Source organism: Pleurodeles waltl, chromosome 1_1 (genome assembly GCF_031143425.1).
Source record: "Pleurodeles waltl isolate 20211129_DDA chromosome 1_1, aPleWal1.hap1.20221129, whole genome shotgun sequence".
Lineage (NCBI taxonomy): Eukaryota > Metazoa > Chordata > Amphibia > Caudata > Salamandridae > Pleurodeles > Pleurodeles waltl.
The window spans coordinates 635,477,854-635,491,994 of NC_090436.1; the positions used below are offsets into that span (position 1 = coordinate 635,477,854).

At 47.3% G+C, this 14,141-nt stretch overlaps 1 protein-coding gene across 4 annotated transcripts in view; it reads right to left on the reverse strand.

The window, feature by feature from the left end:
* Positions 1–14,141, reverse strand: part of YTHDC2 (YTH N6-methyladenosine RNA binding protein C2) — a 999,369-nt gene that overhangs the window by 316,228 nt on the left and 669,000 nt on the right. For all 4 annotated transcript variants that reach the window (XM_069226524.1, XM_069226522.1, XM_069226518.1 and 1 more), the window contains exon 23: positions 2,418–2,623. In XM_069226524.1, the coding sequence (XP_069082625.1) occupies positions 2,418–2,623 (206 nt within the window). The remainder of the gene's footprint in view (positions 1–2,417; positions 2,624–14,141) is intronic.

A 14,141-nucleotide genomic window follows, 5' to 3' on the forward strand; every position in this document is an offset into this window, starting at 1 on the left:
TTTTGCAGCTGCCAAGGCTTGGTGGCATCCTTCCTCCAAGATCTTTGTGCATCTTGAGGCTCTGGCCCCAAGCACGCTATCCTGTGACGCACAGCTTTGTTAGTATTTCTTAGGCGGCGTGGGAGCCTTTGTCATAGTGCTGCGTGGACCTCTTCTGCAACTTTCTTGTCCCCATGCTGTGGGACTCTTGTGTGCGCTGTCTGGTCTTCTGTGGGTTATCTAAGTTGCTAAGGGCCCCCTCTGACTTCCCCTCCTGGATAGAGTCCACCTGGTCCTTCCTGATCCCGGGCACCGCCATTTTCTGCTAACTTCGAGCTTTGCGTGTGGCAAGGCTTGTTGGCAGACTCCGATGATGCAAACCAGACTGCAATCTTCCATCCGGCATGGGACATCACTTGCACCCTCCAGGAACCCGACTTCATCTTCTTGGGTGCAGTACCGACTTTTCTTCACTACCAGTGGTTCTCCTTTTGCACCTTCATCTGGGTTAGCAGGGGCTCCTGCTCTTCCTGGATTCTTCTGTGCTTCTTGGACTTGGTCCCTTTCTTCTACAGGTCTTCTTCTAGGAATCCACTATTGGTGTCTTGCAGTCTCTTCTGGGTTTTGCATCATTCTTCTAATTTCGGTGTGTGATCTGGGAAACCTACTGTGATTTACTCCTGTTTTCCTGGTCGTTGTGGTACTTACCTTTGGGCTTTTCTAGTACTCCAAGCTCCCCTCTACACAGTATACTTGGTAGGTCGGGGACCGACTTACGCATTCCACTTTCTTAGTATATGGTTTGTGCTCCCCCTAGGCCCATTTCTAACTATTGTGATTTTCACCCATTGCACTGTTTTCTATTTGTTTTTTATGCCTATCTCTGCATTCCAGTGTATATAATTTGTGTATTACTTACCTCCTAAGGGAGTATAATCTCTATGGCATTTTTGATATTTGTGTCACCAAAATAAAGTACCTTTATTTTTGTAACACTGAGTATTTTCTTTCATGTGTGTGAGTACTGTGTGACTACAGTGGTATTGCATGAGCTTTGCATGTCTCCTAAATAAGCCTTGGATGCTCATCCACAGCTACCTCTAGAGAGCCTGGCTTCTAGACACTGCCTACACTACACTAATAAGGGATAACCGGACCTGGTATAAGGTGTAACTATCATAGGTACCCACTACACACCAGGCCAGCCTCCTACAGGGTTCCACTGGTCCTAATGCAAGAGGGAATAATGGGACCCCATACACCTATAATTGAGGTGAAAAGAGTTGTTCAAACCAATCGTAGTTGGTTTAACTGTTCTACTGATAGTTACACCCCTGCATGCAGAAAGGAAGAGTATGCAATGCTTTCACAATGAATATCATGAATGTTCCAGTAATGTCATTGTATTGCCTGTCTGTTTCTCTAGGTGCAAAACACTTGAATAAGAATAAAAATGCAGCCAATGGTGATAAGGTGTATTTCTAAAATTGCAGAGAAAAGAAAATTGATGTGTGTGAAGGAGCAAAGATGCTCCTGTGCGCAACAACAATTGAAGTTATAAATTAAATCTTTAAATTGAACTCAAAAAGTAAAGCAGAGTTTTCTATTCGAGGGCTACTTTAAAACGATGAAACCAACCGCAAGCCTTCCAAGTTTATGATTAAAGTGTTCACAACTAAGGATTGTGGCCTCAAAAAGGGAATGTTTACATACAAACTGAACTGATGTGCTTTATATTTAGATCAATAGGTGTACTATTCACATATCAATGTTCTGACGTCAATTCAAGTCTCACCTGTTTAAGCTATACCTGACCAACCCTTGTAGTTCTTGTAAATTCAATCTGAACTCCAAGACACTGTCAGAACTGATGGATAGGATATACAGTTTTCACACCTCTTACTCTGCCCTTGCACCTGTCATCACCTTCCTCTTCCTGTCTCTTTTTCTTTCTCCAGAGTACTCCTTCCTCCCCTCTCCCTACTACCTGCCTCCCCTCCTCTGCTACTACTCCCCCTTAAGTCTCCCCTCTCCTTCTCTCCTACCCATGCACTCCCCGCCCCCTCTCTCTCACCTCTTCCCTGCCCCCACTGCTACTACTCCTCCCCTTAAATCTCCCCTCTCCTTCTCTCCTAACCATGCTCTCCCCGCCCCTCTCTCTCACCTCTTCCCTACCCCCATCCCCACTCACATCCTCACCGCTTTTCAGGACATGCTTATATTGAAGCTATGTCGTAATTATGATTCTGCAAATTACCAGTTCCATGTAAGACCTTCTGTCACATTTATTGTTACCCTGTAAAGCACATCTCTCCCTTGGGCGACTGCATTGTAGAAATATATCAAATAAATACATAAATAAACCAGAAATTGGATTTCCATAATATATAGCAATCAACAGGCCTTTACGAGTCAAATTAGTCATAGAGTGAAGTTACCTTTTTGTACTGTGGTTGGCTGAGAACTGAAGTAGGATGAAATCGCACTTTTTTCTCTTTTGTTCCAGTGAGCAGCACATTTTCTCTGTCTACATGGATGAGGTTCGGGTACATCCCAGCCACAAGTGCAGCTTTCACTACTGCCCAGTTTTCAGAATTAGTGTTAACATCTCGAATATCACCTCCACCTCTCGCTCTAACAAAACCTGAAATAAAAGGCACATCTCAATTAATATTACACAACTGGAATTCCTTAAGAATTTTTCAAAATAGAACGGAAGAGTTGCAGCATACCGATGCTTGTTATTAAAAGGCAATGGCACGGCCAATAGATCTTGCTATTTTTAAAGAGACAACTGAACATACATTTACATGCATTTCAAAAACTGTAATTGGAACTTCACTTTTGCAGGCTGCTGTACCAATGCAAATCAGGAAAGTACTTTTTATTATTATTTAATGTGTGTCTGGTGTGACAGTGGGAGCACGACTGCATTAGACAAAAACATCATTTTACTCTTTCTGTAATATCGAATTGTGGTACTTGAAGGGCAAGCAACATCATTTTAAATTATGTTGACAATGTCTGTTAAAATGTGCTTGTTGTACAGGGCCTCGTACAATGAAAAAAAGAATAATGGGCGATACAGTGCACCATTATTGTGGGCAAAAGATCAATTTTAGGTATTTCATGGGAATACAGCTCCTAGGGTCAAATGTACTAGGGACTGACTCCGAAAAAGAGGTTGCAAATTGCACATTGACTCTTTGAGAACTGACTCTGATCCAGAGAACAGACCTATGTACTATGAGGTCAGTTCACAAGATCACTGTTTAGAGTGGGTTGCAATTTGTCCTACCTCATTACTACTAACCCCTTCGCTGCCAGGCCCTTTCCCCTCCTGTGCTGAGCCTTTTTTTGGCTATTTGGGGCAGTTCGCTCTTAGGCCCTCATATCTTTTTGTCCACATAAGCTATCCACGCCAAATTTGCATCCTTTTTTCCAACATTCTAGCGATTCTAGAGGTACCCAGAGTTTGTGGGTTTCCCTGGAGGAGACCAAGAAATGAGCCAAAACACAGCAAATATTTAGTTTTTTAAAAACAGATAGGAAAAAAGGGCTGCAGAAGAAGGCTTGTGGTTTTTTCCCTGAAAATTGAATCAACAAAGGTGTTGCAGTGCTAAAATCACAATCGTCCCAGCTTTCAGGAACAGGCAGACTTGAATCAGAAAACCACATTTCTTAACACAATTTTGGCATTTTACTGGGACATACCCCATTTAAAAAAAAAATTGTGGTTTCAACCTCCTTCCAGTTAGTGACAGAAATGGGTGTGAAACCAATGCTGAATCCCGGAAAGCTAAATATTTTTGAAAAAAATACAACAAATTCTGAATTCAGCAAGGGGTCATTTGTGGAGATCCTACAAGGTTTTCCTACAGAAAATAACAGCTGAAATAAAAAAAAAATATTGACATTGAGGTAAAAAAACAGACCTTTTTCTCCACATTTTACTCTGTAACTTTTTCTTACGATGTCAGATTTTTAAAAGCAATCCACTGTTACGTCTGCTGGACTCTTCTGGTTGCGGGGATATATAGGGCTTGTGGGTTCATCAAGAAACCTAGGTACCCAGTGCCAAAAAAGGAGCTGCACCTTGTAATGGGTTTTCATTCTATACAGGGTATACAGCAATTCATTTGCTGAAATATAAAGAGTGAAAAATAGGTATCAAGAAAACCTTTGTATTTCCAAAATGGGCACAAGATAAGGTGGTCAGAAGCAGTGGTCATCTGCACATCTCTGAATTACGGGGTGCCCATACTAGCATGTGAATTACAGGGCATTTCTCAAATAGTAGTCTTTTATACAGATTGTCTTACATTTGGAAGGAAAATGAAAACATATAGAGAAAGACAAGGGGTAATAAGACTTGATCTGCTATTATGTGTCCCCCCAAGTCCCCTGATAAAAATGGTACCTCAATAGCGCGGGTAGGCCTAATGCCTGTGACAGGAAACGCAACATGGACACATCACATTTTCCCAAAGAAAACTGACATGTTTTTTGGAAAGTGCCTAGCTGTGAATTTTGCCCTCTAGCTCAGCCGGCACCTAGGGAAACCTACCAAACCTGTGCATTTTGGAAAACTAGACACCTAGGGGAATCCAAGATGGGGTGAATCCTTGGCGAACCTCAAATACACTTTTTCCTCACATTTCGGTGACAGAAAGTTCTGGAATCTGAGAGGAGCCACAAATTTCCTTCCACCCAGCGTTCCCCCAAGTCTCCTGATACAAATGGTACCTCACTTGTGTGGTTAGACCTAGCGCCGTGACAGGAAATGCCCCAAAACAATATGTGGACACATCAAAATTATCAAATACAAAACTATCTGTTTTTGCGGGGGCGGGGCACCTGCATTTTTGGCCTTGGTCACAGCAGCCATACAGGGAAACTTACCAAAACCAAACCCAAACCTTTCTGAAAACTAGACACCCGAGGGAATCCAGGGAGGAGTGACTTGCGTGGATCCCCCAATGTTTTCTTACCCAGAATCCTCAGCAAACCTCAAATTTAGCTAAGAAATCAGATTTTTCCCACATTTCTGTGTGGGGTCACCGCACAGGGACTAATTTCCTACTACCCAATGTTCCCCTCAGTCTCCCGGTAAAAATGATAACTCACTTGTGTAGGTGGGCCAAGTACCTGTGACAGGAAGAGCCAAAAACATGTCGAAATTGAGGGGGAACCAAAGCGGCAGTTTAAAAAAAAAACATTTTTAGGCTGACAAGTGCAGCAGAGTTTTTAGGCGCACCCCCTTGCCGCTTCCCCTGCCGCTGCCTCCCTGTGGCCCGCCCCCCTCGCGCCCCCATTTGCCGCTCCCTCCCGCCTCCCAGATGCTCCTCCCTCCCCCCTCCCTTCTTAATGGCTGGCGCTGCGCGTCGAGGGTGAGCGACCTCTGACCTGTTTTTGGTCTAGAGCTCGCCCCCCACGTCCGCAGCACCACCTTGCTGTCTCGTGCCCCTGACCCCCGCCCACGCTGCTGCTAGCGTGTTCGAGGCCCCCCTCCACCCGCAGGCCTCCTCCTGCGCCTCATCCCTGGTGTCTAGTGGGCTCTGGTAAGCTTCGCTAGACCCGTGTGCAATCTGCCGCTTTTGCCGTATCTGTAAGTGTTTTTACTTTTCAGCGCCTTGCCTCATTGCGCACTTGCCCCCATTTGTGCCCCTTCTGATTGCTGTTTTTCGCTTGTACTTTGTGCCTTTTTACCGTATTTGTGACTGTTTTTGACTTGTGCTTATCGTTCACTTTTGTGCCTTTTTTACCTGGTTTTTCGCACCTTAGGCGCTCCCCCTTGCCGCTTCCCCTGCCGCTGCCTCCCTGCGGCCCGCCCCCCTCGCGCCCCCATTCGCCGCTCCCTCCCGCCTCCCAGCTGCTCCTCCCTCCCCCTCCCTTCTTAATGGCTGGCGCTGCGCGTCGAGGGTGAGCGACCTCTGACCTGTTTTTGGTCTAGAGCTCACCCCCCCACGTCCGCCGCAGCACCTTGCTGTCTCGTGCCCCTGACCCCTGCCCACGCTGCTGCCACTTCTCCTGCCGCACCTGCAACTTCACCTGTAACAGAACAAGGAAGCCTGCAACAACCAACACCAACCACCTCCACTGCATCCTCCTCAACACACGCTCCGCACGAAAGCACGCCATCGAGCTCTGGGACCTGCTCGACACCACCGCCCCAGACGTAGCCTTCCTGACCGAAACCTGGTGGAACGACTCCTCAGCCCCAGACATCGCCATCGCCATCCCTGACGGCTACAAGATCACCAGAAGATATCGCACCAACAGAATCGGTGGAGGAATAGCCATCGTCCACAAATCTACCCTCAAGATCCACACCCACACGGACGACACCCTCAAGACAGCTGAACACCTTCACTTCCAGATCCACACAGACCCCAACATTACCCTCAGAGGAACTCTCATATACCGACCTCCAGGACCAAGAGCCCCGTTCAGTGACACCATTTCCGACATCGCAAGCACACACGCCCTCGCCTCAAAGGACTACATCCTCTTTGGAGACCTCAACTTCCACCTGGAGAACAACAACGATGCCAACACCGCATCACTGGCCACCAACCTCTCCAACCTCGGACTCAGACAACTGGTCAACACACCCACCCACATCGCCGGTCACACTCTAGACCGACTCTTCACTGCAAGCAACCACATCTCCTTCAGCCACACCACTGAACTCCACTGGACCGACCACCACTGCGTCCACTTCACATTCAAGAAACACACCGAACACCACCGCACCCCACTACCGCTGCACCGCCACTGGGGCAAAGTCACCGAGGACCAACTAACCAGCACCCTCGAAAAGAACCCGCCGACCGACCCTACCGACCCGGACTCCGCCGCCATCAACCTGCAACACTGGATACTCAACTGCGCCAACACCCTCGCACCACTCAAGAGGCCCACCGTCAACCAAGAAAAGAAAAAAGCTGCCTGGTTCACAGACGAACTGATCACCTCCAAACACAGCTGCCAGAAACTTACGAAAAAATGGCTTCTCGAGCGCACACCCGACAGCCTGGCAACCCACAAGGAAGCCACCCGCAAGCACCACCAACTTATCCGACTCGCCAAACGCTCCCACTTCACAGAACGCCTAAACAACAACGCACACGACAGCAAGGAGCTCTTCTGCATCGTGAAGGAGCTCTCCAACCCCAGTGCCAACGTCAACGACCTCAAAAACTTCCGCCAGATCTCCCTCTTCCCCTTCCCAGCGAAGGTCATCGAGAAGATCGTCAACGCCCAGCTCACCCACTACCTCGAGGACAAGTCCATCCTAGACCCCTCCCAATCCGGATTCAGACGCAATCACAGCACCGAGACTGCGCTCCTCGCCGCCACAGATGACATCAGTCAGCAAATGGACAATGGCGAAACTTCAGCCCTCATCCTCCTAGACCTCTCCGCTGCCTTCGATACGGTCTGCCACCGCACCCTACTAACTCGTCTCCACGAAGCCGGAATACAAGACAAAGCCCTCAACTGGATCTCCTCATTCCCCTCCGGCAGAACCCAGAGAGTCCGACTCTCACTCTTCCGCTCCGAAGCCACCAACCTCATCTGCGGCGTCCCCCAAGGCTCCTCCCTAAGCCCAACGCTGTTCAACGTCTACATGGCACCCCTCGCACAACTGGCCCGTCAGCACAACCTCAGCGTCCTCTCCTATGCGGACGACACCCAGCTCATCCTCTCCCTCACCAATGACCCACACACCGCCAAAGCCAACCTCCATGAGGTATTGAAATCCACCACCGAGTGGATGAGAAACAGCCGCCTGAAATTAAACTCCGACAAGACGGAAGTCCTCATCCTCGGACGCACCCCCTCGGCTTGGGATGACTCCTGGTGGCCCACCATGCTGGGACCCCCCCCTACTCCAGCCAACCACGCACGCAACCTCGGCTTCATCTTCGACTCCGCCCTCACCATGTCCAAACAGGTCAACGCAGTCTCCTCCTGCTTCAACACCCTTCGCATGCTCCCTAGAATCTACAAGTGGATCCCGACGGAAACCAGAAAAACTGTGACCCAGGCCCTCGTCAGTAGCAGACCTGACTACGGCAACGCACTCTACACAGGCATCCCAGCGAAAGACATCCAACGACTCCAACGCATCCAGAACGCATCCGCCCGCCTGATCCTCGACATACCCCGCCGATGCCACATCTCCCACCACCTGAAGGACCTCCACTGGCTCCCCGTGGACAAGAGGATCACCTTTAAACTCCTCACCCACGCGCACAAAACACTACACAACGCCGGACCCGCCTACCTGAACAACAGACTCAACTTCTACGTCCCCTCCCGCCAACTCCGCTCTGCCAACCTCGCCCTCGTTCCCCGATTCCAACACAAGACCTCCGGCGGCAGATCCTTCTCCTACCTCGCCGCCAAGACCTGGAACTCCCTCCCGACCCCCCTGCGCCAGACCCAGGACCTCCTCACCTTCAGGAGACTCCTCAAGACCTGGCTCTTCGACCAATAGCAGCTGCCCCCCCCCCCTCACCCCTCAGCGCCTTGAAACCCTAACGGGTACATAGCGCGCTTTATAAATTTAATGATTGATTGATTGGTATAGATGAGGCAATGCTGGGTGGTAGGAATTTTGTGGATTCTTGCAGATTCTGGAAGGTTCCATTGCGAAAATGTGGGAAAAATATGTGATTTCCAGCAAAGTTGGAGGTTTGCATGGCATTGGGGGTAAGAAAATGGTGTGGGGTGCATGTGAAGCACACCACCCTGGAATCACTCAGATGTTTAGTTTTCAGATGTGTCTATATGCCTTGTGGATTTTTCTACATGGCAGCATCCCAAAGTCCAAAAAGTGCAACCCTCACCATTCCAAGTGGGACGATTTTGAGAGTTAGCCAAGCTCTCATGACTCAAATGTAAAACCAAAACCACAAATCATCAAAAGTCCTCTTGCTTGCCGTGGGATAAGATGTTTTAGTGTGCGGGGGGAGAGCCGAAAGACTGTTACCCTCTTCAGTTGGGGTGGGGGCATAACCAGGCCCATTCTGGTTGGTAGCCACCATCCCACTTTTTTTTTTATTTTTATTCTCTGGCATCTAGTAGACTTTCTGACCCCCCCCCCCCCCGGGTGTGGATTGGGGGTAATTGCCACCATCTGGTGGGCAGAACAACTCGGGCCCCATTTATTTGGGGTTGTGGTATGGCTATTTAAAAAAAAAAATCTTCCCTGGTGAGCTTTCTGCCCCCCTTAGGGGCAGATGGGCCATCCAAAAATAGTCCGATCTGCCCCCAAGGGGGGCAGATATGACCAACAGTAATGTGCCCCCTATGGGGAGCCACCCTTCCCGAAGGGGCTGCCCCCCCCAAACAAAACACACACATACACACACACACACCAATCCCTGGGGCCTAAGTGGTTCCTCCCCCCCCTCCCCCGGGGCAGACTGGCCTAATAGAAATAGGCCAATCTACCCCCAAAGGGAGCAGAAATGGCCTAAAATAACCCCCCCCCCCTCCCCCGGGGAGCGACCCTTGCCTAAGGGGTTGCTCCCCTTGCATGAAATTGGCGCAAAAAAAAAATCCCGGGCCTAGTGGTTTCTGCCCCCAAGGGGGACAGAAATGTCCCAAAATAAATTTGCCCCCAAGAGGAACGACCCTTGCCTAAAGGGTTGCTCCCCTTGCGCAAATTTGATGCATAAAGTAGAAATCCCGGGTGTCTAGTGGTTTCTGGCCCTCTTGGGGGCAGATTGGTGTAATAAAAATAGCCTGATCCTCCCCCAAGGGGGGTAGAAATGGCCTAAAGACAATTCGCCCCCCCCCCAAGGGGAGCGACCGTTGCCTAAGGGGTCGCTCCCCACATATAAAATAAATAAAATAAACAAAACAAAAAAAATCCCTGGTGTCTAGGGGTTTCCTTCCTTTTGAAGCCCCTCAGGCCCCCATCATATGATCGGAAGACAAATGCAAATGCATTTCTCTTCCGATCGCGGAGGCGGCCTCTGATGAGGTCAGACATCATCAGACGTCACTGGGAGGGGTCGGGGGTGGAAGGGGATGCGATTCCCCTTCCAGCCCTGCCGTGGGGGGGTGGGTAGGAAGCCCACGGAGGGAGCAATATCGCTCCCTCCGAGCTCCGGTGTCGGGACATAATGGTTACGTCCTCGGCACAGGGGCACTGTGCTGCGGGACGTAACCATTACGTCCCCGGTACAGAATCAGTTAATGAGGTAGATCACAAATAGCAACGCATTCTGAGAGGATGCCATCACAGGGATAGTGGCCTACTGGGGTCAGCATGAAATAAAGTAGATATTTTTTATCTAGTTCGCTTTCCTTAAATGAAATGTGTCTGCATTTAAAACAAGATGTATTTTTAAAAATGATTATAAGCTGGCACTGCCCACTTCCAAACAAATGTTTATTACATTCACAAAACAGGAAACAATTCGCTAATCAGTTATGACATCTCTTCTCTTGAGGGATCACAAATTTATCAATAGTTTTGAGACAAAATTTGTGGTCACAAACCACTGATGAATAACATTCCGAATTGCAATTTGGGTGGGGTGCACTATCCATGCCCCTTCCAAATTGCAATTCGGTATGCGCTTATAAATCCATTTTGCGTTTCGATAAGCACTTACCAAATTGCAAATTGGGTTTGAACATATAGTAACGATGTTTAGTGGTTGTAAACTCTGTGATTTACGTAACTGTAGGGTTTGCAACTGCTAAATGGCTTTGCATATCTGGCCAATAATATTTTAATTCTTAGTATGTCAGTGTTGTCATGACGTAAATCATGATTACCTGTTGCCAAGTATGGTGTTTGTATAACCATGTCTTTGAAACTGAAGAATTGCCACTTTGCTAGATTTTAGTCAGGATTGACTAGCCTTTACCTTTCTGGGCCGTTCATATCTTTTATAGGTTTTACAAGATCAATGTCTCGGTGTTCTTTAGCTCTTCATCTTTGAGTTGGCATTCAGAATCCTAGTTTAGGAGTTTATTTCTTAATGATGTAAAGAAGATTTTGTTTGATGCACATTGAACCGGAACCAACAGAAACCCGCTGTGGAGTACACCAAGGCTCCTTCCAGAGCCCAACCCTCATCAATATCTGCATGACTCTGCTCGCTAAAATCGTCAGACAGTGCGGCCTCAACATAGTCTCCTATGGTGACGACACAAAACTAATTCTCTCCCTCACCCACAAACCATCAACAGCCAAAAACAACTTCCACAATGGAATGAGTGCAGTCGCTGACTGTATGAAAAACAGCTGCCTCAAGCTTTACTCGGACAAGAATGTCATCCTGATCCTGGGCCCCACTCCGTCCGCCTGGGACGACTCCTGGTGGCATCATCCTGGACTCCACGCTGTCCATGACCAGCCAAGTCAACGTCGTCTCATTGTCATGCTTCCACACTCTCCACTTCCTCTGGAAGATCTTCAAGTGGATCCCCACCAAGGCAAGAAGGACGGTCACCCACGCACTTGTCAGCAGCGAACAATTACGGCAACGATCTCTATGCCGGAATCATGAAGAAGCTCCAAACAAGTCTTCAGAGATTTCAGAATACAGCAGCCAGACTCATCCTAGACATCCCCCGCCACAGCCACATCCTCGCCCACTTTAGAGACCTGCACTGGCTCCGCATCAACAAACGCATCACCTTCAAGCTCCTCACATGCATACAAGGATCTGCACAACATCAGACCAACCTGCCATTGTCTATCCTTCTACACCCCACCAGACAACTCCGATCTTCTGAACTTGCCCTCGCTGCTACCCTGAAAAACAGGAAGAGCACAGTGGGAGGCAGATCATTCTCCAGCCTCACAGCGCAGACCTGGAACATGCTACCAATCCACCTCAGGCAGACCCCCTCGCTGAATCAGTTCAAAACGTACCTCGAGACCTGGTTCTGTAACTGACCAGCTCCCCTGAGAGAGCCTTGAGACCCCATGGGTGATAAGCTGCGCAATACAAATTGCTGATTGATTGTTTGAGAGTACTATTTTTTACAGTAAGGTCTTTTCATTTATCATGAGACTGAACAAGAAGCATTGGCTTTCTATTGGTAGAAGCATCAGTCTCACAGCATTAATGAAGGGGGTGGGACCAAGAAGACATTGAATTAATGCACAACAGCTCTCAGATGAAGATAGACAAAGATGCTACAGGCAGAGATAGCAGGAAGTAATGCATGGAATGAGGAGGTCAAAAGCAGAGGTAAATGAATGCAGGTCGGATATGCTTGATGACAGAGGCTGAAAGCAAGCAAGCAACCACACAGGAAGTCATTATGCTGTTGGCAGTATTGACCACAGGTTTATTGCACAATGCACGACAAAACAAACTCTCTGTTGGTGCTTATTAATGAGATTCACATTTCTTTTTGCAAAGTTTGTTTATTGTGTTTAAGAGTATATTAATTCAGGCAACAGCATATAAAAAGGCTATCAAAATGTGACATAAAGGCTCCAAGGGAGGATACATGTACACATTTATTGGCCTCAAGAGGAGCTAAATCTGGCACTCCACAATAGAGTAACACTCAGTAGTACCCACTATGTCCTGAAGAACGTCAAACAAAGCATCTATCAACCTAATGACTTTGTTGTAACCGGGTAGAAAGGGAGGCTGGGAAATGGAAGGTGGCAGGATAGAGGGTGAACATGTTAACAGGGAAGAAGGGGTAGGGGAGTGATGTGAAGGTGGCTGAGATCGTACTTGTAGCAAGCTCGCTTTCTATATAGTGCACTGAAATGAAGTACACTGTACAGGGAGTCCAGTGGATCCTCAAAGGTTTGCAAAGACAGAAACAGATAGGTCTAGTGCCCTTTTTGTGGTAGTGTGGGTTAAGCATTTGTTGTTTTCATAGAAGCAATAAATGTGACACGCACTCAAAGAAAAAATAGAAGACCAAGGTAAAAAAAAAAAAAAGTTGCTTTTATATATCCTTTGAACCAAAGAACTTTGTTATAAGGTAAGTGGTTTTTAAACTAGAAATACTTTGCTGTTTCAAAAACTGACATTGCAATTTTCAGAGTCCTCAATGTTAGCCTAAGGGAGGAAATAAAGAATGCAGTTTCTCAGGTAGGTACATAACTGTGATGCTAATAATTGTGTTTGACCAATGACTTGTGTTTCACCACTGCGCATATTAGTTGCTCAATGTTCACCAGTAGCACATTACATGTTGTGTTCAGTTTAGCTGTCTATTGGCTTTAACATGGAGTTAGCCATTACATTCTGTATTCAGGTCAGCTGACTATTGACTTTAACATGGCATTAGCCATTACATTCTGTATTCAGTTTAGCTGCCTATTGGCTTTAACATGGCAATAGACATTACATTTGGTATTCAGGTTAGCTGCCTATTGGCTTTGGCATGGCATTAGACATTACATTCTGTATTCAGTTTAGCTGCCTATTGGCTTTGACATGGCATTAGACATTACATTTGGTATTTAGGTTAGCAGCCTATTGGCTTTAACATGGAGATAGACATTGCAGTTGAGACATTGCAGATGAGCTGTGTTTTACCAAGCTGTGTTTTCCACAAGATAGACCAAGCTGTGTTCTTCACACCAGACCCTAGCAGATAAGAGCGCGTAGATTTTGTGTTTACCTCTCAATCCAGTCTGAGAACGAGTGAGGCTTGGAGAATTGGCCACTCTCCAAGTTTCTTCGGTTCTCACACTGAGTTTGCTTTTAAGGGGTGGCTCTGGACAACAGAGTTAGATTGAAACTATCTTGACTTCAGACAGGAACGGAGACATCAGTTGCCTGTCCCCCGTTTGGGTAGAAAATCTCTTTCTCGCAGTTGATCTGGAGTCATCAACTTGAAGCCCTAGAAAGATGAAGCTGTTATAGGCCCTACAGCCTTTCCCTACGGTGATGCAATTTTGACTTTTATGCTTTGCTTTGAAGTTATGCTATAATATAATCACATGTATTTGCTGTGTAAATTGCAACTGAGAAGTACTTTGATATATTTTGCTTTCATTGCTGCGACTACTTTTGAACGTATCATTCCAATCTACTAGTTTTGTCTCTCAGGAACCTCGTGGTGAAGTAATAATAACAATAAATGTCTTCTTTAAACTCAAAAGTGCATTCCAGAGAGGTTCTGTAAACTCGGTCATGAGATAAGAGCAG